Here is a 26,735-nt window from a genome sequence, read left to right as displayed (position 1 = left end):
CTCTGGTGGTCATTGGGTGAGAGGCACAGCATTCACTACTCCTGGACGAGCATGTGCTGACAGTGAACTATCCCCTGCATTGTGTCATTGACTTTGCAGCAATCCCTCACACTGAGTATGAATATAGCGACAGTGGAGAGAAGAACTCTCCTTAACCAGGAAGAAACCTCGAACAGAAACTAGCTCATTGTGCGTGGCGATCTGCCACCACTGATTGGAGGTTTGAGAAGAGAGAGACACACAAAAGAAAGCAGAAGCGCTGATCCAGGATTACTTTGTATGTTAAAGACAAGTAAAAAGTCAATGGCAGTAGTAATTCCTTTACTGGCTTAATTTGGGGTAAAGCACAGTTAAACAGATAAGTTCTTACCAAGTTTTTAAGTCTATAGAATAAAAGAAAGCATGTATTTAGTTGCAGTAAAAATTCAACCAACATCCGTAGAGAGAAACAAGGTTAGACGCTAAAAGACAGAGCCAAGTGCATCATCTAACGAAGGAGAACACTGGGTTATTGGCAGCAGTAGATTCAGCTGATTCTCCCCTTCGGGAAGGTGTCACAGGGAACCAGATCAGCAAACCAAGGCGAGCTTCTGTGAAATAAAAAATGAAGAGGAGATGAAGTCAAAAGTTTCCATAACAGCAAATAATCCAGCATTGGAGAGTACAGAAGCAGAAGCAGAGTGAGTAAAAGTGGCCATTGTGGCCATGATGCTGATGTTTACAACCCAAAATGTCATCTTTGTCCTGAATCCAGCTAAATAGAGCTTGTTTAAAGCCAAAACTGTTACATGACCTTTGGAAAAATGACAGGGTTTTTTTGTGTGTTTTTTTTTAAATATCTACTTAAGAAAATGTGTTGCGTTTTTGAAGAACTACAATCGTATTTCTATTCTCAGGTTCTAACTGAAAGATATCTAAAATGAGCGTGCATTGACATTTATGTAAAGTATTGATTTACTTGAAGTACCAAGTTTGGGTGGTATTATAATTGTAGGTATGAAGAAAATCAGAAAAAATATCTGTGAAACACATCGTTAAAACGAAGTTAGTACACCACCATTGCAGCAATGATTATGATTATTATTCTCTATAAACAATGTGTAATTTAGCTGGAAATCATGGCAAATAACCGCATACACAAGCTAAGATCATAAATGCAAGAATTAAGATAGATCTAGGTCTAGTCAACATCCTTAGGCCCACGTTTGGAGGCCTTCAGTCCTCAACGCAGCCATTGCAGATTCGATTCCCGAACCCGATTACATTTGCCGCATGTCTTCCCCTCTCCTTGCCCCCTTTCCTGTCAGCCCACTTTTATATAAGGGACACTAGAGCCCACAAATAAAAAATAAAAAACCCTGGAGGGAAAAAAAAGATTGATTCAATTCTGACAATAAGCAGGCCAATACAGCTAAATGCAGAGTAAGATTTAGATATTTTAGTGAAGATCTCTTTAATTTGCACCAAATTAAAAGTAAATTTTGCTTGCTTTTTATAGTAACCCAGGTGTCAAAGCATAGCTCAGTTTTCATTTATAGTATATTAGTGAGTTTCCACATTTGTGTCATGTCTGCTGATGATGCAGTTTTACATAAAGATGGTAAGGTACATTGAATCTGTTAAACAAATCTCTCAGTACTTAGTCTATTGAATGATGGTTTAGAAAGTCTTGCACTGAATCTTTAAAACTATCAGTTAATTTTTTTTCCTCAAGAGGTCAAATCTTTGACAGTAAGAATTAGTATCTAAAAATAAATGGGCAAGTCGTCAAACATGTCTCAGAAGTAGAGTATCTTGGGTTCATGCCGTAGTTTCACTTAATATAGCAAGCATGTCAAGATGTTGAGCAGAGTTGGAAAAGCAAACTTGCATACATTCAAACTGATCAGGAACTATCTACCATTTCATGCCGCAAACCCGTTCAGCAATTTCCTTTCTCATTTTGTTTGCTGTGTAACATGCAGTCTGCAGCAATCATGAAATAGAGAAGGCTATATGATCTACCACTTCAGTTATTAGACACTGTGCTCACAAAGTGTCACTGTTACATTCTTTTCTTTGCTTTTTTTTTTTTGTATTTTTAAATGCCTCTGGTCAGGCTCCTTGGGTGCTTAGTGATCTGGTAGTTCTGCTTAGTGGAGAGTCAAGTTGTAATTGTAAAGCACCTTATACGCACAACTTCTTCTGGCTCAAACAGCTTTATCATACAAAAATGGGACACATGGGGTTCCTTCCGACAAGAGTGAACTGTAAACTGTAAACATTTTAAAAAGAAAAATTAAAAATTTGTCCTTTTTTAAATTTTTAAAAGGAAAAAATTAAAATTTTTCCTTTTAAATTTAGAAAAAAACAGCATCGATCATTGAATGATTTCTATCTTTCCCTGTTTTGATTTGCCATTGTGTTTATTATTATAAGCACTGTAATTTTTTTTTGTTATGTTAAGATGTGTTTTTATTTTTGTCTTTTAAAGCTTTTTAGAACAGTCATTTTATGTTCATATAACCAAATACTGAGATAAGATCAAAGGGTTCCTACACTTTTTCAAGGTAACAAATCCATACCTTTTCAAATTCCAGAGAAAGTGAGGTAGGAAAGAAAGCAGGAAATAAATTAGGACGGAAGGAACAAAGAAAGGAAAGAATCTAGAGAGGGGGGACGGAAAGGAATGATGGAAGGAAATAAGGAGGGAAAGAAGAAATGAAGGAACAAAGGAGAAAATAATAGTAGTCAATACACTGCACCTGTGTATAATTTGAAGCCCTGAGAGATTTGTTGGAGACTCTATGTCTCCACTTTGAATATCACCCAGCAGATAGGTCAGAAAGTTATGGAGTGGTTTAAGTTACAAAAAAAATATCCTCAGAACAACTACTCACCAAAAGTAACAAGTCAAGCAAAAAGATGAAAGAAGTTGCCAAGTACTTACTCTAGGGGAGACACAGAGACCTGCTGTGTCCCCTAGACACAGTGGGGGACACAACATCTCCTTGAACATAGAATCTGCACAGTGAAGTATGGTAGTGGCAGGGTTATGCTGCGTGGATGCTTTTATTCAACAGAAACTGAAACTGGTCAGCATCGACTTCCTGTCGATGCTGAACTACATAAGACAATCCTAGAAGAAAACTTGTGGAGGGAAATGACCTGCCTTACAATGAAAAATGAAATGAGCAATAGTTTGGTTTAAATAAAATCATCTGTGAATGTGTTACAATGACCAAGTCAAAGTCCAGATGTAAATTCAATTCCGAATCCGTGGCAAGACTTGAAAGTTAAGCCTCACAAACACTCATATCAGTTTCGATCCACTTAATAATTAGCACAATTTTGTGTTGTTTAAAGAGATATGAGTAGGATATGCAGAAATTGTCCTCAAGTAAGGCGAGTGTTACTTCAAAATACTTTCCTCAAGCTGAAGTAAAAGCTAATCATTCAATATGACTCAGGAAGAGTAAAAAATTATTTACTGAAATGAATAATCAATTTCTGAGAAACTGCTAGTTTTTCTTTTTAAACATTATGCAATGAGATGAAATAGATATAAATAGTGTTTTAATTCTGGTATTAAAAAATTTACAAAAATACAATATACTTCCAGAGAGAAGAGAAGAGGAGAAATACTATATTATTGTAAGGTCAATTTGCACCGGAGGCCCAGTAGATACAAAATAACACCAGAACAAAACTGCTTGTGAACATAAAAGGAGTATCACTTTACCATAAACTAGGTGTGTCTGTGCATGTTTGGTTAAAATGTGCCTTTTCTTTGCTCTGTGAAATAATTACAGGTGGGTAAAGTAGTCAAACATAATTGTCAGTTAATAGAACTTCAAAATAATATTATTTAAGTAAAATTACTTTGATAAATAAGTATTTTTGCTCCAAAATGCTACACAAGTATCTGTGAAAGAGTAAATGTAACTTCTTGCTCACCTCTGTTTATCTAACACATAAATGACTTTAACAATTCATTGATGTTCGTGGTTTTTAAATGCCAACTAGTGAAAAAGTTCAGGCTGTGTCAATACGTTTGCAAAGATACCTTGGATTATGATTTATTTTCTGTTGTGTCATGCTGTGCTCTTTGGTCTTCATGATGGTGTTTCTTCACTAATGTTCTCTAACAAAAGCTTTTAAAGACTTCACAGAACAGATGCATTTATACGGAGTTTAAATTAGACTCAGGTTGACTCTAATTCTACGTCTGAGAGCAATCGTTGCACAGCATTTCTTTTTAGGGGGATCAAGGTAAAAGGAGCTGGATACTCGCCACACGTGTGCCACTTTGCAAAAGAAAATTCGAGCGACTGAATGACTTTCAGAGGACATTTGAGCCCCAAAGCGTTTACTTCCATTCTAAACAACTCACCAGCAGGGGGGGCTATTGTGCTAGATAATACTTGCATGATGAAAGAGTTGTAAAAAATGACAGACCATCCAGTTGTTTTGTGAGCTTCCTCAAAAGTCAGTTAGAAAAAAACATTATTTGATACAGATAACATATCATTTATTTAGTTCATTGTGTCAAAGTCTGTTAGTACGTCGACAATAGACGCAATTTTATTTTATAATGTCACTGGTTGGCAGCGAGCGTGTTAAACAGTAATTACCAGTCGCCTCCATGCGCATGCGCGCGGAGACATTCTCTCCAGCCTCATAGGTCGCGGTGAGTGGGACGATCCCGGCGCCGTCGCTCTGTGGGCAGGACCATCGGTTCCGTAATATTCACAAGCTTCGGAGGACGCAAGGTTTCCCGAAAGTCAGCTGCGGCGGCCCCGGCGGACAGGACTGGCTCTATACCTCTCGCCATTTTTGAACCTGGCCTTTGGGGACTAACGCTTATTTGTCGGGCACAAGGTTTTGTTTTTTCGTGTGTTTTTTTTCTTTAACAGACAGGACAACTCTCCATGATGATGGAAATGGAGGTGATGCATTCAACTCAGAAGGTAAATAAAATTATTTAAAAAAACCCCAAAACTGATTCCTTCTTGAGATAAACCTTCCCTCCCAACTTCCTTTCTTATACAACCTCTTTCAATTAATTAGTCGAGACATGGTTGCTCGCTTATTTCTTAGTTATGATGTAGTAATGTACATATTTAAAACCAATAGCTGTCAACGTACACAATAGTTTAAAATAAGCTGCACTTTCAGTTCTGCTAGTCATTGTCCTGTGACGTTTATTCCCCAACAGGAAATTTAAAAAAAATACATATATGGTCTTATTAAGGTTTTAAATATATAGTCTTTCTATGTATCCTCCTCTTCGATGAAGTAAAGCTTGGTAAATAGACAACCTGGACTCCGAGTGTTTGTTCATAATTATGCCCTCCTCCTCCCCCGTCTTCCCCTTCAGGCATGTGATCCCATATCTGATTCACACAAGTTTCTTCTAACCACAGTGAAGGTTTTTTTTTTTTTTTTCCCTTTTAAAGCATATGATCTTTTTGATGTTCAGCTGTTTTAAAGCTGGTCTTTGTAAAACAAACAAACAAAAAAACAACAATAGATATTTACATATGTCTGTTGTTGAAGACGTTTTTTTTTTCTTTTTCTTGTGTATATGAGCTATTTTTGCTTTTAAATTGACTTTTATTTAGATTGATGAAATCATGAAAGGTTGTTTTGGAACTTGTGCTGAGTGGTGATAATAAAGGTGGTGGGGGGCAGAAGCCACCCCTATAAATTTGCTGGCCTCCCTTATAACCTCACAGATCTTTTAGGCAAGTCATATAGGTAGGAAATGGGCTAAATAATGGATTCTGAATAATGGCGTTGTCAACTGGCCACATGTTGTATCTGGTTGGATAAATGAAACTGTGTTACATACCTTTTATAAGTTTTGATCAGAACAACTTTTTATAAAAAGTGGGATGTTTTGCACATCTTGACATGATTTTTTTTATGCCCATTTGAAATTAAGCACTTCCTAGCCTGCCCCACTGGTGTTGCTGAGCTGGGTAGCATTTACTCAACCTAAATAGGTCCCACAGGAGCCCTGGCCCACCTTGGACTGATCCAGACTGAGTAAAATATCTTGGTAAATATATAAAAAATACTTTGTCTTTTTAGGGAAGAAAGAGACTACTTTCACTCATTTGTAACATTTATTTACTTTCTAAACCAATATATAGACATGGGTCTGTTTGGGGTTGGAAATGAGCTTCTGTTTGTGATGGTCAGTTGCATTCAATGGGCTTATGTAAAATATCCTTACTGGCTTTAATACCAACACAGTTTCAATAAAACCCATAATCCATGAAAAGGCTGACTGGGTATATTTTTCCAGATTTCTGAATAAATGAAATGTAGCTAATTTTAGTGACCTACCTTTTAAGGTCCATTGCCCGCACCTACACACGGTGAGACTCCTGAAATTGTATAATGGCCTTCAGTCCTCGAGATCATCAGTAACTGGCTCTTTAAAATATTTCTGGAACTGCCCCTGATCATTGAGTTTCATCACCGTGGGCCTAAGGTTGGATTGTTCATCGAGCTACAATGAAATAAACCATCAGCGTTGGAGGCCTTTGTGTTTAGCTAAATGAATTAAAAAAGGCAATTACTACATAACACTTGACGTGGAAAATAATCAACAACTTGATTAATGTGAATAGTATTTTAATAGTACTTTTTCTTTTCCTATGTTAAACGGAAACATAGGTATGTTACCAAACTGGTATAGTTGCATATTATCAAGGAGAGACATCAGGAAATTTGAGTCGTTTCCATATTCTGATGCCAGATTGCAAATCTATGTCACAAAAGAATGTATTTTTCTCCTTTACCACCAAATGCTGTATCTGGCTCATGTGCTGTACATAAGGAATATATGGTTAGAAATGTTTGACACGGTGAACTAGTATAATTCCACATTTATCGTAAAAGTGTGACGTGTTTCCACTGTGTAAGCAAGCTTTTTAGGTCGGGGTGTTTTTCAGGAACTTGTATGACCTGTTTGATGTATTGAAAGGCATGACTAACTGAACAGAGCCCGCTGTTTTTTTTTCAAGCTTGGAAAAACAGCGACAACCACAACTGTGCCTTCAGATACCTGGAAGACACATTTCAGTGGACTTCCTAATTCTGGTAGATGCCATAATTTCTGGTTGTGCTCTCACCTTTCAGTCCGGCAGTCTGATTTATACAAGGCAGCCTTGGTAATGTGTAATCCGTTTAGCGGTCATGGTTCTGATGCAACACTGAGGCAAAGAGTGTTAGAGGGTTCCTATTTTGCAAGGCCAAAGTCAGAAAGAGTGTGTCAACGGTGTCCAAAAATATAGTGTCTGTTGGTTTTTATTGATAGATTAAAGAAAGCCTTTGTGAAAAGCAAAAAAATAAAAAAATACATATATATAATAATAATAATAACACCCTCTTTTCAGGACATTGTTCTGCTTTAGTTCCCATTCAGTTTTCTTCTTCCTGCTCATATAACAGAATAATGAGAAGCTCAAGTCTTAAGTGGGTTTTTTATAAGCAAAACAGAGGAACAAATCAGTCACATGCTCAGTGGTCTCCATGCACGCCCCTATCTGGTGTTTATGCAACATCCTGAGGCTTGGTGAAACTGTTTCCTTCTGTAAATAAAGTCTAGTGAAAAAGCCAAGGAGAGATGCAGAATAATTTATCTTTCTCACTGTTGTTTAAAAAATGGCCAAATAACATCCAGCCACGTAGGGAGAAATCTACAGGAAACAGTTTGTCCTCATGGTTGTTGTCTTGCTGAGCTTCATGTGGGCTGATGTGAATGTAATCATAGGGACAAGATTTGTCTGTGTGAATATGGCAGGAGGTTGATGTTTCACTGAATCACAAATATTTTAAAGGTTCATGTATAACAAGATCAAATCAGTTTTATTTAAAATGAAATAAGCAAAAATTATTCTTATTGCTGCAATTCTTTTTACAATATTACTAATGCTACTTCTAACATACATTAATAATAGTTTTAGTACTTTATACTGAAACAACACCTGTATTTAACAAGACTGAAAATATTTTAAAGTATACTAGCCTTCATTCAGTCAGCTGACAGTTCGCAGCAACAAATAGGGGAAGGGAAATGCAGTGCAAAAAGGCAGTTGTTAACTCCAGTCAGGACATATTTCTTTTGAAATTGTAATAAAAGGACTATTCAATTTGGAGTTGAATATAGTCAAACTCAACATTTGTGTCTTATTTTTTTCAAATCAAAGTACTCTGTGAAATTTTATGACATGGTTCTCTGGGTTTAAAGTTCTTTTAATGAGATGAAGAGAAAGTGCAGGAGTGATCGTGGTTTTTTCAGGCTGTATGAAAAGATTAGATAAGTAAGGTTGCCTCTCCAATCCTCTACTTGTTGATGCACATTTTCCCATTTACAAAAAAACCCAAATTCACCCGTTTGGAAATTATTTCAATTGAGACAAGTGCAGACAGTTGTGCTGTGAAAACTAAAGGAGCTCCACCCATTATTCTCATTAGATTAACGCTACAAGTGGCAGATCTGATAAGCAACTGACTGCTAGCTCTGTCGCTGCAGAAAGTAATGCAAGTTGTACAGGTTTCTTTTAGGTCTGATCTGATGATTTGGTTCTGTCCAATTAATGTTTAATGTTTTCATTCTAAGAAATGTAATCCATAGAAAATACAAAAAAATGTTCCCAGAAATCTAACTGTAAATGACCATATTGAACAATTTTAAGCATGAAAGCGTATCTCTATTTTTTTCCCTTTTTGCTGACGCCTATATCAAAATAATAAATGCTATATTTACAATATATTATGTATATCAGCCATACATTATATCTGTAATAGTTATCATTTTAGTTTCTACCTTGCTGAAGAAAAGGGTTTTTGCATCCTTTTTTGTCCCTTTTTACCAGTGAACACATATCGGTGACCTTTGTGGCATCACCATCAGGTTTTCTGTGGAACAAAAGGATTCACACCTTTGTATAATTAGATGGGTATATGAGGCTCAGATACAGATTTCAAGGGTGTCTGGTGGCAGCAGTGGAAACAGAGAAGTCCATTTATTATTCATTTGGCTTCTTCCCCTTGACACTCGTGCCAACACTATTGTCGGTGAGCTGATACACGGCGACAGGGTGTGGCAGGAGCAGCAGCCACGTATATCACAGCAGGGACTCTCGGTTTTGTTCCACTCCAGCCTGTGGTATCGCTGCAGGACTGCGGAGAGGCTCGCAGCACTCTGAAGTGATCTGTGTTTGTTTCCCCAGGACATGGACCTGATAGACATTCTGTGGAATCAGGACATTGATCTTGGCGCCAGGCGGGAGGTGTTCGATATCAACCACCGCCAGAAAGAGCATGAGCTGCGGAAGCAGCGCGAGCTTGAGGAGGAGAAGAAGCTGCACTTGATGCAGGAGCAGGAGAAGGCCCTGCTGGCGCAGCTGCAGCTGGATGAGGAAACGGGAGAGTACATACCCTGCCCGCCACCCAGCGCCCCTCTGCAGCCGACCATCACACCCCTGGAGGATACTCAGGTACAAGAAAGAGCATCATCACTCATTCTAGGGGTGTGACACTCCCACCTCATCTGATAGGCTGCTCCTCGGCTGTCGCTAGGTAACCTCTTCTTTTAGCATAATTAGTGCCACATAGGAAGGTCTGTTAGTTCTGCATCGATGTAATGTGATCCAAAGGCTTCTCTAAGGAGATCTAAACTGCTTGAAAGCAAAATCATCTTTAGATAGATAGATGCTGTTCCACAATGAGTTTAACAGCCTAATGTGCCAACTTCTGTTACAGAATGCCGGCTTCACACAGGACACAGGTGACAGCATGTCATTTGATGAGTGTTTGCAGCTCCTGGCTGAGACGTTTCCCGTAGAGCAAACTCCGGTAAGAACACAGTCATACATAAGTCCAAAATTTCAGCCTTACGCAGAACTTGTCGGTTCTAGCACATTTTTCCAATCTCACAGACTCCACCGGTTTGCTTGGACGTCGCTGCTGTTTCAGTACCCATGATGATGTCCCCAAAGCAGGCGGCTCTGTTGCCAGTCACCCTGTCCTCAGGTCAGCCGACTCCACCACAGAGCATGTCTCCCGACCTGGAGGAGGCTTGGATGGAGCTTTTGTCTCTCCCTGAGCTGCAGGTATAATACATGAGCTATATATAATACATGGGTTTGCAACACCGCTGGCCCATGTTGTAGAACAAAACAAGGAAAGAATGCATGAGTAGCTGGAGCCTGGTATTAGAGGGACAAATGCTTTTTTTTGTGTGTGCATGAAGGTGGGAGTTATATAAACCACGTGTTCACAGCTCATTCCGCCATGCTCAGGTTTCATTGTTGGGACCTTTAAGAAGTGGAGATAGATATGCTTACATTGCAGTGTAGCTTAACAGATTTAATAGCTTAAGGCTGTAGAACCAGAGAGGGAGCGGCAGACGTGAAGCCGTTGCTCACTGGCGGAAAGGTGAAGATTTGCGTACTGTACCTTTTCAGTAGCTGCACCTCTTATTTGCATCAGCAAATGGGTGCAGCAGGCTGGCTGTTGCAGCTGCGACATGTCAGTCAGTAGACTGAGCTAATATCTTTACTGTACAGTCAATATAGTAATGTATTACTGAAAAGTTCACATATTACTCATTAAATGAAGCACAATATATTGATTAATTATACACAGACTTAAGCTTTAAAGCCTTCATTTCTGTTAATTACAGCTATTAAAACACTTTTCAGACACATTTCGCATTAAGATTATTACATCGGAACAATAAAAAACACATTTTTAATGCATAATATGGGGTAAATTAAAAGTGTTTTATTTTTAGTGTTTATTTTTAAAACAGGTATAAAACAAGCAAGCCTCATTGGGAGATATATTCTAATTTACTCAATGAAACATCACAATGTAACGTCAATGATCTGTTCAACTACTAGTAACACTGATGTGACAAAAGTTACACTGTGGGAGATATCTTTTTATAGTTCTTGAAAGTTTTACACATGAAGTTATGACATTTTGTCATTTAAATGGTTCTATGTATTTGGATGGCATGTGGTAATAACTAACTTCACCAGTTGTTTCCTGTCAGACACAAGTGAAGTAGTGGAACCGGTTCAGGTTTCACTACCCCAAAATGGCTTTTGATAAGACACCATAAGCTGTAAACACTCTTGTGATGACAAAAACAGAAATCAGGAAATGCATTGCAGAACTACACCCCAGAAAATTTCTCAGAGTTAGCGACATTCCCAACATAAACCACATTCTACTATATTTGGATTCTTTGACTTCGGCTACTACTACAGAAAGATAATATATGGTTACAGAAAGATTTTACTAAAACTCCAGAAAGTGTAGGATGCATATATATTCAGCCACTCCGAGTCATTTCTATGCTAACCCACCTGTCACTCCAATTACAGTTTCAAGTTTTGAAACGTTTGTCGCATAATGTTTTCTTTGCAAGAAACAGCTCAAGTACAATCAGATTGGATTCAGAGCATCTAAAAACATTAGTTTTAATGTATGGTTGCAGATTTTTTATAAGATTTAGGTCTGGAATTTGAGTGGGCCATTTAACAGATACATTAATCTAAACCACTGTTGTAGCTCTGGAAACTCTTTCTAGGTCTAAAGTCTTTTGCAGCCTGAAGCTATTTTCTCTATTGCCTTGTATTTAGCTGTATTTTATAATTTGGATAATTTCCAAATATTTCTGCACCTGTAATGATGGCAGCATTATGGGGATGGTGTGTTCAAGACAAAAAGTTGCATAAATGTGTACATTTTTAGATGTAATCCTTGCATTTAACCTTAATATCTGTCTTAAGTTTGTTTTCTTAATTCATCTGTCTTTTTTCCTCCAGCAATGTCTGAACATGCAAATGGAAGACACACTGCAGACCACAACATACCCTCTCCCAGCCAATGCTGAAGCACAGACTCCAAGCTACCCAAACTATCCCCCAGTCCAAGCTTCTATTTTCAACCCCCTAAACAGCATCAACAATGTCAAAACAAACAGTCTGAATGTTGGCCCCGCAGAGTTTATGAATACATTCGATGGCTCCATTCCCAGCGTGGCTCCGTCAAATGCTTTCGGACAGATCAAAGTGGACACCCCCCAGCTAGATACAAACTTCATTGGCGAAGATGTTGGTGGGGTGTTTTATCCTACAACTGAGCAGAACGAGTGCAGGAGTCAGCACAGCCAAGAAGAAAATGAAAGAGTGTGTGACTCTCCAAACAAAGTCGCCTTTACGCACATGGAACTTTACAGCCTCTCTCCTGGAGATTCGTTGAAAGGAAGCAAACAGAGTCTGACAGCAGATCATCTAGACTCGGATTCAGGAGTCTCCACCAATGGAAGTCCAAATGAAAGATCACCAGGCAGATCTGTGTACGGAAGCGGGTCTTTTGGTTACAGTGATTCAGAGATGGAAGAGATAGACCAGAACCCTGGTAGTGCACAGTCTGACTATTCTGAGATGTTTTCCTTGAATTTTGAACCTGATCACCTTATGATATCAGAACCAGTGTCCGAAATGACTGAGCTTGAAACACAAGAGCTCGAAAAGAAACCCAAACAATCCAATGCAGACCTGGCAGAGGACAGCGGCCATGACGGTGCTCCTTTCACCAAAGACAAACCCAAAAAACGCTCAGATGTGCGTCTCACCCGAGACGAGCAGAGAGCCAAGTCCCTCAACATCCCCTTCACCGTCGACATGGTAATCAACCTGCCCGTTGATGACTTCAACGAGCTCATGTCTAAGCACCAATTGAACGAAGCCCAGCTGGCCCTCGTCCGCGACATCCGCCGCAGAGGCAAGAATAAGGTGGCCGCGCAGAACTGCCGCAAGCGCAAGATGGAGAACATCGTGGGCCTGGAGGGCGAACTGGACTCGCTGAAGGAGGAGCGGGATCGTCTGCTGAATGAGAAGAACAAGAACGCGATGAGCCTGAAGGAAATGAAACGGCAGCTGAGCAGCTTGTACCTGGAGGTCTTCAGCATGCTGAGAGACGAGAAGGGAAATTCGTACTCTTCGTCGGACTACTCTCTGCAGCAGACGACGGAAGGCACCGTCTTCCTCGTCCCTCGCATTAAAAAGACTTTCAGGAGTGAAGAAAACCACTTGTCTCCCTTGTAACCTGGCACTGCATCATTATAGGATACTATGCAATAACTTTGTATTCACTCAGCTTTAAACTTTAGCAGCTTGACAGAACTGTTGTAGTTTCTGCTTACTCCTCTTGAACGTTGCAATGTTTTTTGATATTTTACTTTTATACTCTTATAACCTCACAGATTCCTTCACCAATGGTTTGTAAATATAAACATTACCTGCTTCTGAGATTAGGAATGTTACTGTGCCTGTACATATATACATATATATATTGTGTGTCTGTGTGTATATATAAATATATAAATATATTTCTGTATGCTCATGATTGTTTGAATCAATTTCTTTTTTAACTTCCCTCTGATTTGCTGCCCAGTTTTTTTTTAATCCTGTCTTCTATGCTTTGAAATAAACTAAATATAAAAGTGTAACGTCTTGTTTTCTCATGATTTAGACACAACTTTGCGCTGTGTGGGCACAGGCTGACACAAATGGATGCCAGATGCATCGAGAGTCTAACAAACTGTTGCATAACGCACCACATGGTAAAAGTCAGTTCTGAACTTGGAAGCTTTACCAAACCTTTACAAGAAGCAGCAAGTAAGATGAATTTAGCAGGAAAAAAAAACGAGAGCAACTGCGCCAATCTGTTTTCTTTTATCAGAGCAAGCTTTTATCCAACAGTAACCTGACTCTTAATTCAGTTGCTCCTACCTAAAAATCATACCCACCCCAGTCATTATGTTGTGCAACAAAGAGCATAACTACAAACAAGATGAGCGCATGCTCAGTGTGATTACCTGCGTGACAGCTCCACAATAGAGCAATAAGCTGGCAAAGTCAAAGGTGAAAGCCTATGCAATCAGTCTGACCCCTGATCACACATTCACACTCAGATACTAGAGAACCTTTGATCACCAAGCCCAGCTTGTGCACATAAATTTATCTGGAGAAAAGAGCACTTTGATGTAAGACCGAAGAGTATTACCTGCAAAAATGCTTTGAGATGAACAGATAAGCTCAAATGAGTTGAAAAATGACAAGCATAAATCTTCACAGGGCTTGACTGTAAACAGTGTCGTAAACAAACTATCTTTCTAGAAACCAGAAAGTATAAGGAGAATAGTTCAACCTGCTGTTTTTTCAAAAAGGCAGAGCTAAGACTGAACATGGTGGACTATCAAACTGAGGAAGTAAGGTGGATGGAATTTCCTGGCTTCTTACTGTCTGACATTCAATCAGACAATTTTTCTGATTTAGTGAGGATTTTCAGATTTCTAAGCTTGGTTTCTTAAATTTCAGAAGTTTAGCATACCTTGGGAAAATCCAGATGACGATGTCATGAGTTTGTGAGCTTCTGATATGTTAATTTAGGATGGTTGAGTTTAAAGTACTCTGAATGCTTTCATTCATCTGTGAATGTATTCACATACTTTCTCGTGTGACATCATGGAAGGTCATGAGACATCAGCTACGATACGAAGAAGAAAATGGACGGGTGAGATGCAACTACACCCAGAATCATATTTCAGGAACGTACAGAAATGATCTACCTCCATCTTAGAAAACGTCTCTCACCCGCTGCATTGCAATTTCAGGCCCTGCTGCTCCACAGATATTTTACCTCTAAATATGAAACCAAGTTATAAACCCAGTTTTGTCCCTGATGTCATTATTTGATTTAGCGTGGTTTTGACAGTTTTTGTCTTTATTCTTTTTCTCTTGTCTTGTTCAGATAGGATGTTTTTATAATTTTTATTACCTGGTCACTTTTAATCACATTAGATCTATTGTGTGTTTATGTTCTATGTCCTGTTAAATAAGGATAATTCACCTCACTACAGTCAAATTTACTTCATGATATAAAATTGAATGACTGATTGATTGACTTTCAAAATGCTTTCATGACCCCTGATCATGAGGCTTCATCCTTGGGTGACATTCACAAATGCCTGGAGGTGCAATGTACATCTGTGTTTTGGTGTGGAATATGTGAATAAATGCCTACGCAAAAGCAGAAAAGCTTTTCTCATTTCATCCTGGATGAAATAAGTCCTGTAATAGCAACGGCTAAAAGGCCATTCAGAGAGGGAGATGCCACACCTCTGAAGCTAACCTTAAAAACCAGGTTAGAGTTTGTAAATGCACTCACTGTCTAGGACAGGCCTTAATTTTAGAGACGTGCCCTATTGTGTAATGAAGCAAAAAAAAAAAAATGTTTGGCTGTAATGATTGTTTTTACAACTGAACGTAAAACTGGATCCTAGCGAGTCTGGAAACACAATCCCAACAGTCTGGTATAGAGGTATACACAAGGAGATGTCACCATGAAACTCTGATGTTAATAAGATAATATTTTTGGGCAACACAGAAAAATGTGTGTGTACAAAGCAGCCTACACTCTGACTTATTTACACCAATTCCATCAGGAAGAATAGGGCAAAATTCAGAAAGATTTTGGTTTTAGAAACATATAAAACTATAAGACCTAATGATGTATGATGGAACTTGACTACTAAGGGCTTCATCTTCAATTATATTATGAATTTAATAGAGAGCCAATAAAGGGAAGCTAAAATAGGATAAATATTAACTCTCTTTGACCTCATTTTGTGGACTTCCTAATATTAAATAATTACAGTAGTCCAGACTTGTGATATAAAATTCATGGAATAGGTTTTCAGTAACACTCCAGGACATTTTTAATTTTGGCAATATTCCAGAGATGAAAGAAGGACATCTAAGAAATCTGTTTAATATGAGATTTAGCAAACATAACCAGGTAAAAAAATAACACCAAGTGTCTTTATTATCGGAGGGCAATTTATTACCATCCAGAAAAAGTGGTAGACTAAGCAGTTTCTTTTTCAGAGGTTCTGGTCCAAAGACAACTTCTGTCTTGTCAAAATTTTTAAAAATCTTGTTTTTCATGTCTCAAAGAGATGCATGTCATCTACCTAACAAGTTGCATTCATCATTGAAAGATATAGCTGAATATCATCAGCATAACAGTGGAAATTTATCCCATACTGTCTCACCTACTGGAATCATACATAAATAATAAAGATAATTAGTCCAAGTGCACAGCCCTGTGCTACTCCATAAGTAATCCTGGAATATGAAAATGCATCGTTCACATGAGTAGAAACATAAGATTTAAACCAGACTAGTGCTGCTCCCTCAATACAACGTGTCCAAGCCTTTCTAAGAGAATGTTGTGGTCCGCTGTTTCAGAAGCAGCACTGAGATCTAACAAAACCAGAACAGACAAAGGTTCATTATCTGAGGCCAAGAGAACATCATTTGTAACTTTCATAAGTACTCTTTTAATATTATGATGACCTTTGAAACTGGGCTGAAACTCTTCAGATTATTTCTATTTAGATACACACACATACTTGATGATGAATTATGAATGAATGACATATCGCGAAGCTTTACTCACACAATAAAGGAGCTTCTACGACAACACACTGGGTGTCAATTCATAAATAAAAACAACCACCAGTAGAAAAAAAGTAACTTTTATTAAGACGAACACAACAGGGGAAAGGTTTACATAAAAATCAGAGCAGTTGATAAAACACTCTCATGCTGTTGCCGAGCTGGGAAACATTGTTGGTAACAAGAGAACAGGCTGTTCCAGTCAGACAACGGTATAAAAGCACATGCTCAGAGCTGCACGTAGAGGTTTATCAAAACAACGATCAGTCTGGACCTGTATGGCATACTGATGTTTCGTGGCTCTTTCAGGGACTGAACATTGTGAACTTCAAGATACAAACATGTCAGTGCTGCTTTTGGCCAACTAAGTGAAACTGAGCATCAATTTTGATTACTTAATTTGTTCCATAGATTGACAATCTTTAAATGCATAATGTGTTTGGTCTGCAACTCAAGATTCAACATTACTTAAGTAAACACGTCTTTAAATAATAACGCCTAGAAGTGACGTTGCCCCGAAATTGCTATTCAGCAATACAACAAAAACTGTTGCCATTTATACCCAAGTAGGGTTGGCCAATATCACAAAATATAGTGTTGTTCCCTTATATATCACATTGTGATAAGGTTGATGCTGTCCATTGCTTTTCTACGCACTTCTGTAGACCTTTCGATCCTTTAACTAATTTTTATGTTGTAAAATTGTTCCTTACCGGGGTGCTTTTGTTGTTTAAAACTTCAACTAAAACATGCTTTTTTAATTAGACCAAACAGACAAAGACTGAGCATACATGAATTTTTTGGCCAACAAATTATGTTTCATCGCTATTAGGATCTCTGACAATCGCAGTGCAATAAAACATCAAGAATTGGTGAATAAAGTTAAAAACTGGGCAATACTCTTAGACACATTTTTATATAAGATTAGTCAGAACAAGTAGTACTCATCAATAACATTGGAAAACCTTTGATAATGTCAAAAAATGTCTTACCCATCCAGAACCTCCCTTGTTATCAGGCCTTTACAGCTTTTTCAGCAAGAAGAGAATGCCCATTTCCACATCTGTAAATCAAGCAAAGTGGTTACTCTTACCTGCTCCTTCTTCTCGAATCAGTTTTTTCTGTGAAACACTCGCTTCCCTTTTCTTGTTAATGTCTGACATCTAGCATTTGGAGGTTAAACTTCTGTATCTCACTCAACAGGATCTCCAGTGTGTCCAGGACCTAAGTCTTTCTTCGCTAGCACCATCTGCTGAGGAGCTTAGCTAGCCTTGGAAACGAGATAGATGCTCACTACCAGGAACGACACTGCAAGCTTCTTCCGTGGGTGTTGTGCTCCGTGCTGCCTTCTCCCTTCTCTCTCAAATTGCTGACTGGTCCACTGTGCTGGGGGATGTGAAGGTGTTCTGTCTGACAGTCATCTGCAATCCTTCCACACCAACTGCAGGAGGTTGTAGCTTTCAGTCCTACTTCCCCTCCAAACACTGTCATTCGTATGAGCTGTTTATTCTAGAGTCAGAACCTCCCTTTACATTAACCCTATACACATTAAGAAATAAATACACACTGTATGGAAACATACACACCACAGTCACCCGAAGAGATACCCCTTGAACTTTTTGTCTCATTACAACAACAAATTCTAGAGTAAATATTTTAGATTGTTGACAGGCCAACACAAAGTTACTCATAATGGTGAAGTTGACAATTAAAACTCTGAAAAGTGAAGTACATTTGTATTTATCCTCCCTGAGTCTTTAGATTGCAGAATATTTTACTGACATTACAGCAGCAGGTCTTTTGCAGTATATCCACCAGCTTCAAATCAAGCTCAAGCTGATTACGACTGCATGGGACGCATCTGTGAACATCATTTTTCATGTCTTGCGACACTTTTTCAATTGACTTAAGGTCTGGACTTTGGTCATTTTAGGATGTGAATCTGCTTTAAGGTAAGTTGTTCCATTCTCTCTCCACCTGTATGTTCAAGGGTTAACGTCTTGCTACAAGGTCAACCAGCGTCAAGCCTTTTGTAGCCCTCCTTCCTCTCAAAAGCAGAATAATGCTGCCACCACGTTTTATGGTGAAACACCACAAAACGTTTTGAATGTAAGCAAAATGTCTTATCTGCATTTATGTTTTCACTAGCTGATGAATAGCTAAAGGCAAACTACAAATGAGACTTCCGACGGCTTATTTTTAACAACAGCGCTTGGCGAGTGGTTGTTCTAAACAGGCTGCAATCAGATCTCAGTGCAAACAGTCCTCAGGTGACCTGCATTCTAAAAGATGGATAATACACGTCAACGTGAATCTACCAATAACAATCTGAAAACGTTGCACAATAACTGTCAACATCGTGATAAGTGTTGCCTGCCAAACCTGTTTTGTCTGTTTAAATCTGATCTTCCAGCTCTCTACCTTATTGTGAAATTTGTAGTTTGTAATGATTTATAGAAGAAAGAACTAATTATTATTCAATAATTATTCAGGATGTCAAAGTTGTATTTGGGTAACTTTTATCTACAGTGTGAATGTAGCCTAATAATTGTCTGGTTGACAGATATCCCACCTGGGCTATGGATCGCTGCAGCTCCTGTAGTGTAGCCATGGGTCTCATTAATCCATAACAGTTCAGATGAATTGCCACCTAATTTCAAATTAGCCAGTTTGCTAATTTGATATAAAGATTTTAACAGTTCTTCTCCAGAAGCAGTTTGGGTTGTTTTCTAACTTTCTCCCAGAGGTGTCTGTTATGCTCCTTGGCCCTCATAATGCTTTTTCACAAATATTTTCTTACGGACATGAGTCAATCAAAGAACATCTGGATTCATACTAAGTGTACTAAGTACTAATTAGGTGACTTCTGAAGTCACCTAATTAGTAAAGGCAACGGCTTGAACTTGATTTTTTTTATTCAAGTATCTGAGAGTAAATGGGGTTCAATACAAATGGATGCCACAATTTTAAAATTGTTTTTTTGGTATGTAAACTTCCCAAAAACCATAAATATTTTTTCTTACCCTTCACACTTATGAATTACTTTGTGTTGGTGTATAATACAGAATCTAAACAAAATACATGCAAGTTTGTAGTTGTAACGGGACAAAATAGAAAAGAAAAAACTACTTATAAAACCTCCACAGTTAATTTGAACAGGCTACACCAACATTTCATTGACATGGAAAAACAATAATCTGTGGCTTATTTAAATCTTTGCTGAACCAATAATGCACCGAACCTCATGTTACTTTACTACACAATTTTATTTAGTCTTTTTTCATCTAATGAAAATATGTGAACAATCTAGATTCTGGTTTCCTGGGCACATAAAGAGTAAGGGATTCTCTTGGTTCTAATCTAGGCTCTTTATACTTGTACACTGCTACTACGAAGGATTTACATACTGTGCTTTACATACAAAAATTAAAATACACTTGACACTTGCAATCAATAAATCATAATAACTTCAGAAAGAAGTAATTCTAGCTGATCTAACGGGCTGATGTAACAAAAAACAACTTAAAGACAAATAATTGGCCGGCAGAAAACCAAGCCATAAAAAAATTAAAGTAAAAAAAAAAAGTAGGACTGAAGTTTAAAATTTTTTTTTGCTTTTTATCCCCAATATCATAGGCACAATACACACACACTTTAGACGCAGAAAAAAGGGAAAACTTTCTTAGCAGGGAAACATCTAGCACAATTAGGGAAGGGCATCATCTGAACTCATGTCTTGTTCTTACAGTCCTTCTTCCTTTAACTTCTCCGACTTAGCTGCAGTTAAGTCTGACTTCTGTGTTCCTCTAATGCTTTCAGATGACTGCCTCAAAGTAACCTGCAGCTTTCCTGACAATTCCTTTGCTCACCTCCTCGCCTCTCCTGCTAAGAACTGAAGCCTGTTGAATGGATACAGGATAGAACAAATAGTTAATCTGCACTTTCATGAGGCTCACTCTGTACTGTGCTACGAGGCTGGAGTGAGACTTATCGCCGCTTACCGAAAACATGCTGCGTTCAATACCGCCGTGAGCCGTAGCCTCCGCCACTGCCTCCGGAGCTGTAGCCACCTGGAATTAAGGAGTTATCACCATAAAATGAGGTTGTTGTTAATCCAAATATGTGCTTAAAAGTCTGGATTATGCAGACTTTTAAAGGTAGAACTTACCACCATATGGTCCACCAGAGTTTCTGCCACCAAAGTTATTTCCCTTCATTGGCCCATAGTTTGACTGCTGTCCACCATAATTTCCAAAGTCGTTGTAATTTCCACCCCCTCCATATCCTGAAAAATAATTCAAATTTGAAGTAATAAGCCAAAGTACAAGTGGCACATTTGTTTTTGAGAGAATACAATTTTTACCTCCCCGATTTCCTCCATAACCTCCATCACCGCTGCCACCAAATCCACCACCCTGGTTTCCGTACCCTGGACCGCCACCTCCATAACCCCCTCGGCCACCTCCATAACCAGGTCCACCGCCATAATTTCCTCCTGGACCTGGAAATGTAAAGAATGACCAATTCGAAATAGAGATTTTGGATATTGCAGAATAAGGTTTACAAATAATAAAGGATTAGTTCTTATTTCTGTGAAGGTGTAGGCAATAATAGTTCCTCTAACTGTCATAGGCTTGTGGTTTTAGCTTGTAGAACATTTTAGTTGTCTTTACTTCCATTTTAAACAGAAACTGATCTCTTTTTACAAGACCAGTCCACCTATGGGTACTAATGAAGTTACTTACCATCTCTGGTTTTAACTTTTTAAAACAACTCAAATTATGGTCATGTTGGATACAGGATAGAACAACCCTGCAATATAACCCTGCATTAGCAGTTATTACACATCAGGGAGACCTAATCTTTATGCATGTAGGTCTAATTCTGTTTCTAGATTAAGTAAAAATATCCAGGGCAACTGTTGATATATAAACCCTTTGAAGAAAAGAAATGGTACATTATGGACTCAAATATTTGTGACCCTAAGCTGTTACAGTCTGTATTAAGGGTTCCAGTTTTTTAGATTGAACCATTATGTTCCTCAACAAAAAAATAATTTCACACTACAGAGTTATTTGCAGACACCACATACTAACATGCTGTTTTTATGACTTGTTGATAAAATGTTCTTTCTTTAGTTCCGATTAAAATTTACATGAACAAAATTTATAAAAAGAGCTTTTCTCCAGCTTCAGCAATGAAGTTTATTGTTTGGATGACATATTTAATAAATGGGTTAATAGGAACATGATGTACCGTGCTCAGGTCTCTCCCACTAAGAGAGCGGTCTGAGCAGGAGCTCAACACAACTGACTCCCTTTTACTTCAAATGTCTGTGAAGTAAAACGTTTTATACCATAATATTCCACATTCTTATATGCGAGGTTTTTTATATGCAGCTGATCAAGGGCACTGATACAAGTTATAAATGGTTTCAGTTTTACAACGCCCTGGAGATTGAATTACTTTTCTAAAACCTCACTGCATGATGTGATACAGATAGGAGAGCTACTACTGATATTAATTACACAGCACTTCATTTCCAAACATTCTAAGCTGCACTTCAAGCATTTTGCACAGAAACAATGGTGGCAGTAATGGTACTAAATGAAACTCTCAAAATGAAGCTGAAGTTAAGTTTCATACCATTGTCAAAATCATCATTATAACCACCGCGTCCTCCATAGCCATCTAGAAAAAAAAGCAAAAAGTTGTCAAGCAGTGCATTTAAAATAGCACCAGGTTAAATTCTTCACGTATCGGACCTTCTCGAAACAAAAGTAGGTTCTTTCCAAATCATTATTAAAGTCAACAACATAATATCTGATGTATACAAACCTCGACCGAAGTTACCGCCACCTCCAAAATTTCCGCCTCTGCCCATGAAGTTTCCTGATCCTCCGCTCCTTCCTGACAGGTGACATTTTAGAAAGATTCATTACACAACTGACTTGCCATCTACAATTCAGGTATACATAGCTGCAGTTTTACATTTTTATCTCAGAACGAACTAACCTCGGTTACTGGATATAGCATTCATTTCCTGTTTAGATAGCGCTTTCCTGACCTCACAATTGTGAAAGTTTATTGTGTGAAATTTCTGGGCTGTAAGAAAAATGGAAAAACAAAACATATAATCCTAAACTGATGTTTTTTTTTTGTTTTACAAAAAAATTATTTTCTAACTAAAACAAGTGCGTACCGACAATTTTGTCCACAGTGTCATGGTCGTCAAATGACACAAAGCAGAATCCTCTCTTCTTTCCTGTGGATCGCTCCTCCATGATGTCGATGCAGTCAATTTTTCCGTATTTCTCAAAATATTCCCGAATGTGGTGCTCCTCTGTGTCCTCTTTGATACCACCAACAAAGATCTTCTTCACTGTCAGATGTGCTCCAGGTTTGTTAGAGTCCTTTAAGAGAACATGGAGTGAGCACAAACTCCAACCACACCAACACAGCTGCAGCATCTGATTTCTGGTTTGAGGTGTAGATTTTTACCTCTCTGGACACAGCCCTCTTGGGTTCAACAACTCGCCCGTCGACTTTATGAGGCCTCGCTTTCATGGCCTCGTCAACTTCAGTTACAGAGGAGTAAGTTACAAAACCAAACCCTCTGGATCGTTTACTGTTAGGATCCCTCATCACCTAAATATAATATAAAAATAGACAGATTCAATTGTGTGCAAGTGAACTGCTTGTGTTATTACTATCTGGAAAATTCTTTCATAGACTATGATAAATCTACCAACCACACAGTCTGTGAGAGATCCCCATTGCTCAAAATGGGCCCGTAAACTCTCCTCTGTGGTTTCGAAGCTCAGACCTCCGATAAACAGCTTTCGGAGCTGTTCTGGTTCTTTTGCCTCACGGTCCTTTCAAAGCAAAACACAAGAAGAACTGCAGCAAAATGTCACACAAGTGTAGACAGTTGTTGAAAAACATGACACTTTTAGTTTCATAAAATGCAAGAGCACAGACATTAACAAATTATGAAATAATTACGCCTTCCCTTAAAACAAAAATATTCACATTATAAGTGAAAGTAGGAATATTATTATAATTACATAGACTGATAAACACGCAAAAAAACAAGCCTGTTGTTTTCCAGGTCGACACACAACCATTTTGTTTTCCTGCAGTTGCTGAATCTTACGATGTTCACATGCAGCAAATAGTGCATCACATGTGCTATCAAATTACAGGGTGGAATTTCATTTTACTTTCACTTTAAAAACGTTTTGCTCTAGAAACACTGATGTGATGAGATGGCATCAGAATATTTTGAAATAGCCACACTGCTCTTTGTTTGTCTGGAAGGGTAAAAAGGCATCCAGCTTGTGATAAAGTATCTTGCTGACCCTCTGCAAGATACTTTATCACAAGAGTAAACAGTGAAATTTATGATGTCTTAAATGCAGTGTAAAGTTGCTGCACTACTGAAAATATCAATGTCTGCGTGAGGTTGTTATCATACAGTCTATGTTGATGTTAACCCTTTAAGAAGCTCATGTTTGAAATGTGGCAACCAGACACACATCAGGCAGACTGACCAAAGTGTCTTTACATTTAAACAAATGATAACTCTTCTTATTTGTAAGAAGAGTAATAAACCATAATGACACCAATAAAACTTTTACTTTTACAAAAAAATGTGTATGTAGCAATTATACAACCTGGTAATAATATTCCCTCTAAAATCCATTTTTACTTACCATGGATTGAAATTAGCAACAAATTATATATTTTTTTACAAAAGCATGCCTGATCTGCTGAAGGTGCATTTACCTACTAAACAGACACCGCTTTTTTTTTTCTAGGATTCTAGGATTACGAAAATGGCCAAAAAATTGCCATGACACATTTTTTAGATTTAATGTTTTTGATAATTATAGGTATACAGTTTCAAATTAAGTCTACTTTCTATGATATGATCTGTTTCAATAAAAACTCTAATAAAAAATAGCACAGGAAATAAAATCTGAATTACATTTGTACATTTAGTATAAACTAAACACTTGAGTAATACTGACACATTCTCAAAAATGTTTCATTAATATCACAAATCTTATGTAGAAAAACTGAAAGCATTTTTAAATGTGATCATGTTTTCTTTACACATTTTGTTTCACTACAAATGGTCTATCTATATAAATATGTATAATATCTAAGGACCCCACTGTTGTTGGTGATTTTTTTAATCACTACGAGGGACAAGCAAATGCGGACACACGTATATCAATCTAAATTTCAACAAATATGTTGCAGGAACTGCCAACAATACTTGTTTTCGACTACTGACAAGAATAATCTTATAATGAAAAACTGTCCTTCAAATTTTAATCAGGTAACTAAAACTAAAAGGATTCAGCTACTTGTCACTCACTATGGAGTAATACTCAGATATCACGTTAAAGAATCTTAATTAGCTTGGGAAGTGTCACCTGTCTTTACATCGTATTTTATGTCAAAATGGCTGCTGCGACAAGAATAGCACGGTAAGAGCAGTAGCTAACATCCCTTTGCTGCATTCAGGAGACATGTGAGTTAGAACATTAACATATAACAGATACACATATATAGACAGATACATATTTTAGTCGGTTTTAAGCATTAAAGTGAGGAAATAACCATTATTTTTAGGTACACTGCTAGCTGTAGTAATTATGAAGCAGTTAGCTTAGCATTAGCGCTGGCTAATAATAGCGTTACTAGGCATAGTGAGGTACCGAGAAGGAGTAAAATGGCGAGTAGAGGCATGCAGCCTTTACTTAAATCTTACATGTTTGTTGAACATACCAGAAACAGTGGCTTTGAATATTTCTGCATGTATGTGTTTATTTTTAATGGTTAACAGCACCTTACCTCCATTTTGCAGATATGCAGGGCGGAGACGTTAAATGTATCACGTGACCTTCTTACGTCAGCTTGCGCTACTTCTCTAAAAGTTCTACAACAAAAACCTTAAATATAGTCGACAACGACTGGCTTATGCATTGAGGAAGTTGCTCAAATTGTTATACGTATTACTATTTGACATCAGTTCAACTAAAACCGAAGTTCAACTAAAACTGGTAGCCTTGTCATTGCTATTTTGTGTTGTCCTTTAAAAATAAGAATTGTCGCCACCTTCTGGCTAAGAATGAAAAACACCTTGAGTGTGTCTCGTGTCAACAGTGGTGGTGTCCAAAGATGAAATAACCACGTTTTTATTTGTTTTTCCTGAACAGATATTTAGAAACTAAAATTAATTTTAGGATTATTGCTAATGTTATATTTTTAATGTAAAAATAAAACTGTATTCACAAGATACATAATATTCATCCATATAAAATAAATGGATGAATATAATTTTACAAATGTTTTTTGTGTCTTTATTATACTCTAATTGAAATTTGAATTTAATGTTTTCCTTTGGTTTAAAAAAAGTTTGTCAAAAGTGTCTTCCACTATTATTGTGTGAACAGGAAGAGGAAAAGTGATAAATGGTATTGTATACAGCAGGGATGATATTTTTTCAAATATCTGTATTGTCATTTACACAGCTTTTTAATTGTTAATTACTGACTATACATACAATATTTTTTATTGCACAAGTATACATGCATATATGGTACATTTTTCTTAAATGACAGTACTCAATTTCACACGCACATTTCTTTGAAACAGAACATTATATTTTTAATAACTTTACAGAGTAATTTTTCTGTGTTGTAAGCTTTCCCTTACTATGCTGTCTTTTTTTATATCTTTTACTTTAGTTTTAATATGTGGACTTCTATGTATTGATAACTTGCTGCTGGTACACCTGAATTTCTCATGGGGCAATAAAGCACACTTCTAATCTGTTCTCTGAATAAGCTAGTTATCTACTTGAGCAGCTATCAGACGCTACAAGTATGAAAAGTTTGCTAACTTTGGACATATATACAAAATGTTAGAGATAAATTGACATGTGCTCTTTATGGAACTCTATGATCTTGCTTCTAATGTACGGAGTGCAAACAGCAATAGTGCACTGAAATCTTTGATGGTACTATGAATCCCAGTACCATCAAAGAATTCTGGAGGAAAGTACAATATGCAACACGCACTAAAATACACGTTCAGACTTTTTCTTTGTAAAGTAACTAATAAACTGCCATGACTTCAAATTACAGCAAAATTTCAGTTTCCCTCTGCATTTTTTCATGTTCGATA

General features: G+C 37.6%; 2 protein-coding genes across 3 annotated transcripts; one reads left to right on the top strand and one right to left on the bottom strand.

Moving 5' to 3' along the window:
• Window positions 1-4,723: 4,723 nt before the first annotated feature.
• Window positions 4,724-13,522, top strand: nfe2l2a (nfe2 like bZIP transcription factor 2a). Its single transcript, XM_055032195.1, has 5 exons — window positions 4,724-4,949; window positions 9,228-9,494; window positions 9,760-9,852; window positions 9,936-10,109; window positions 11,835-13,522. The coding sequence occupies exons 1-5, from the start codon at window positions 4,911-4,913 to the stop codon at window positions 13,116-13,118; spliced, it is 1,857 nt and encodes a 618-aa protein (XP_054888170.1). The 5' UTR covers window positions 4,724-4,910; the 3' UTR covers window positions 13,119-13,522.
• Window positions 13,523-16,599: 3,077 nt separating this feature from the next.
• Window positions 16,600-25,559, bottom strand: hnrnpa3 (heterogeneous nuclear ribonucleoprotein A3). 2 transcript variants are annotated; one of them, XM_055031877.1, is made up of 11 exons: window positions 25,401-25,559; window positions 23,288-23,410; window positions 23,037-23,183; window positions 22,738-22,948; window positions 22,551-22,640; window positions 22,374-22,445; window positions 22,182-22,226; window positions 20,899-21,036; window positions 20,704-20,820; window positions 20,537-20,605; window positions 16,600-17,598 (listed from the first exon to the last, which is right to left on the bottom strand). In XM_055031877.1, the coding sequence occupies exons 1-10, from the start codon at window positions 25,404-25,406 to the stop codon at window positions 20,553-20,555; spliced, it is 1,002 nt and encodes a 333-aa protein (XP_054887852.1). In that variant the 5' UTR covers window positions 25,407-25,559; the 3' UTR covers window positions 16,600-17,598; window positions 20,537-20,552. The 2 variants fall into 2 exon arrangements, with proteins under 2 accessions (XP_054887852.1, XP_054887851.1); XM_055031876.1 differs by lacking the exon at window positions 16,600-17,598 and adding an exon at window positions 19,783-20,434 and having other exon boundaries at window positions 25,401-25,552.
• Between the last annotated feature and the right edge of the window lie 1,176 nt (window positions 25,560-26,735).

The sequence above is a fragment of the Poeciliopsis prolifica genome, unplaced genomic scaffold (assembly GCF_027474105.1).
Source record: "Poeciliopsis prolifica strain line A6 unplaced genomic scaffold, Auburn_PproV2 SCAFFOLD007, whole genome shotgun sequence".
Taxonomy (NCBI): domain Eukaryota; kingdom Metazoa; phylum Chordata; class Actinopteri; order Cyprinodontiformes; family Poeciliidae; genus Poeciliopsis; species Poeciliopsis prolifica.
This window is presented reverse-complemented; position numbering and strand designations above follow the sequence as displayed.

Excerpts from the sequence above, each read along its gene's own strand:
- hnrnpa3 (XM_055031877.1), bottom strand. Across the intron at positions 22,641-22,737 it reads CACTGTGGACAAAATTGTCG|CCCAGAAATTTCACACAATA; the intron begins GTACGCACTTGT and ends TTTTTCTTACAG. Across the intron at positions 22,227-22,373 it reads TGGCGGTAACTTCGGTCGAG|ATGGCTATGGAGGACGCGGT; the intron begins GTTTGTATACAT and ends TTTTTTTTCTAG.
- nfe2l2a (XM_055032195.1), top strand. The coding sequence starts at position 4,911 with ATGATGATGGAAATGGAGGTGATGCATTCAACTCAGAAG. Across the intron at positions 9,495-9,759 it reads CACCCCTGGAGGATACTCAG|AATGCCGGCTTCACACAGGA; the intron begins GTACAAGAAAGA and ends CTTCTGTTACAG. Across the intron at positions 10,110-11,834 it reads TGTCTCTCCCTGAGCTGCAG|CAATGTCTGAACATGCAAAT; the intron begins GTATAATACATG and ends TTTTTCCTCCAG.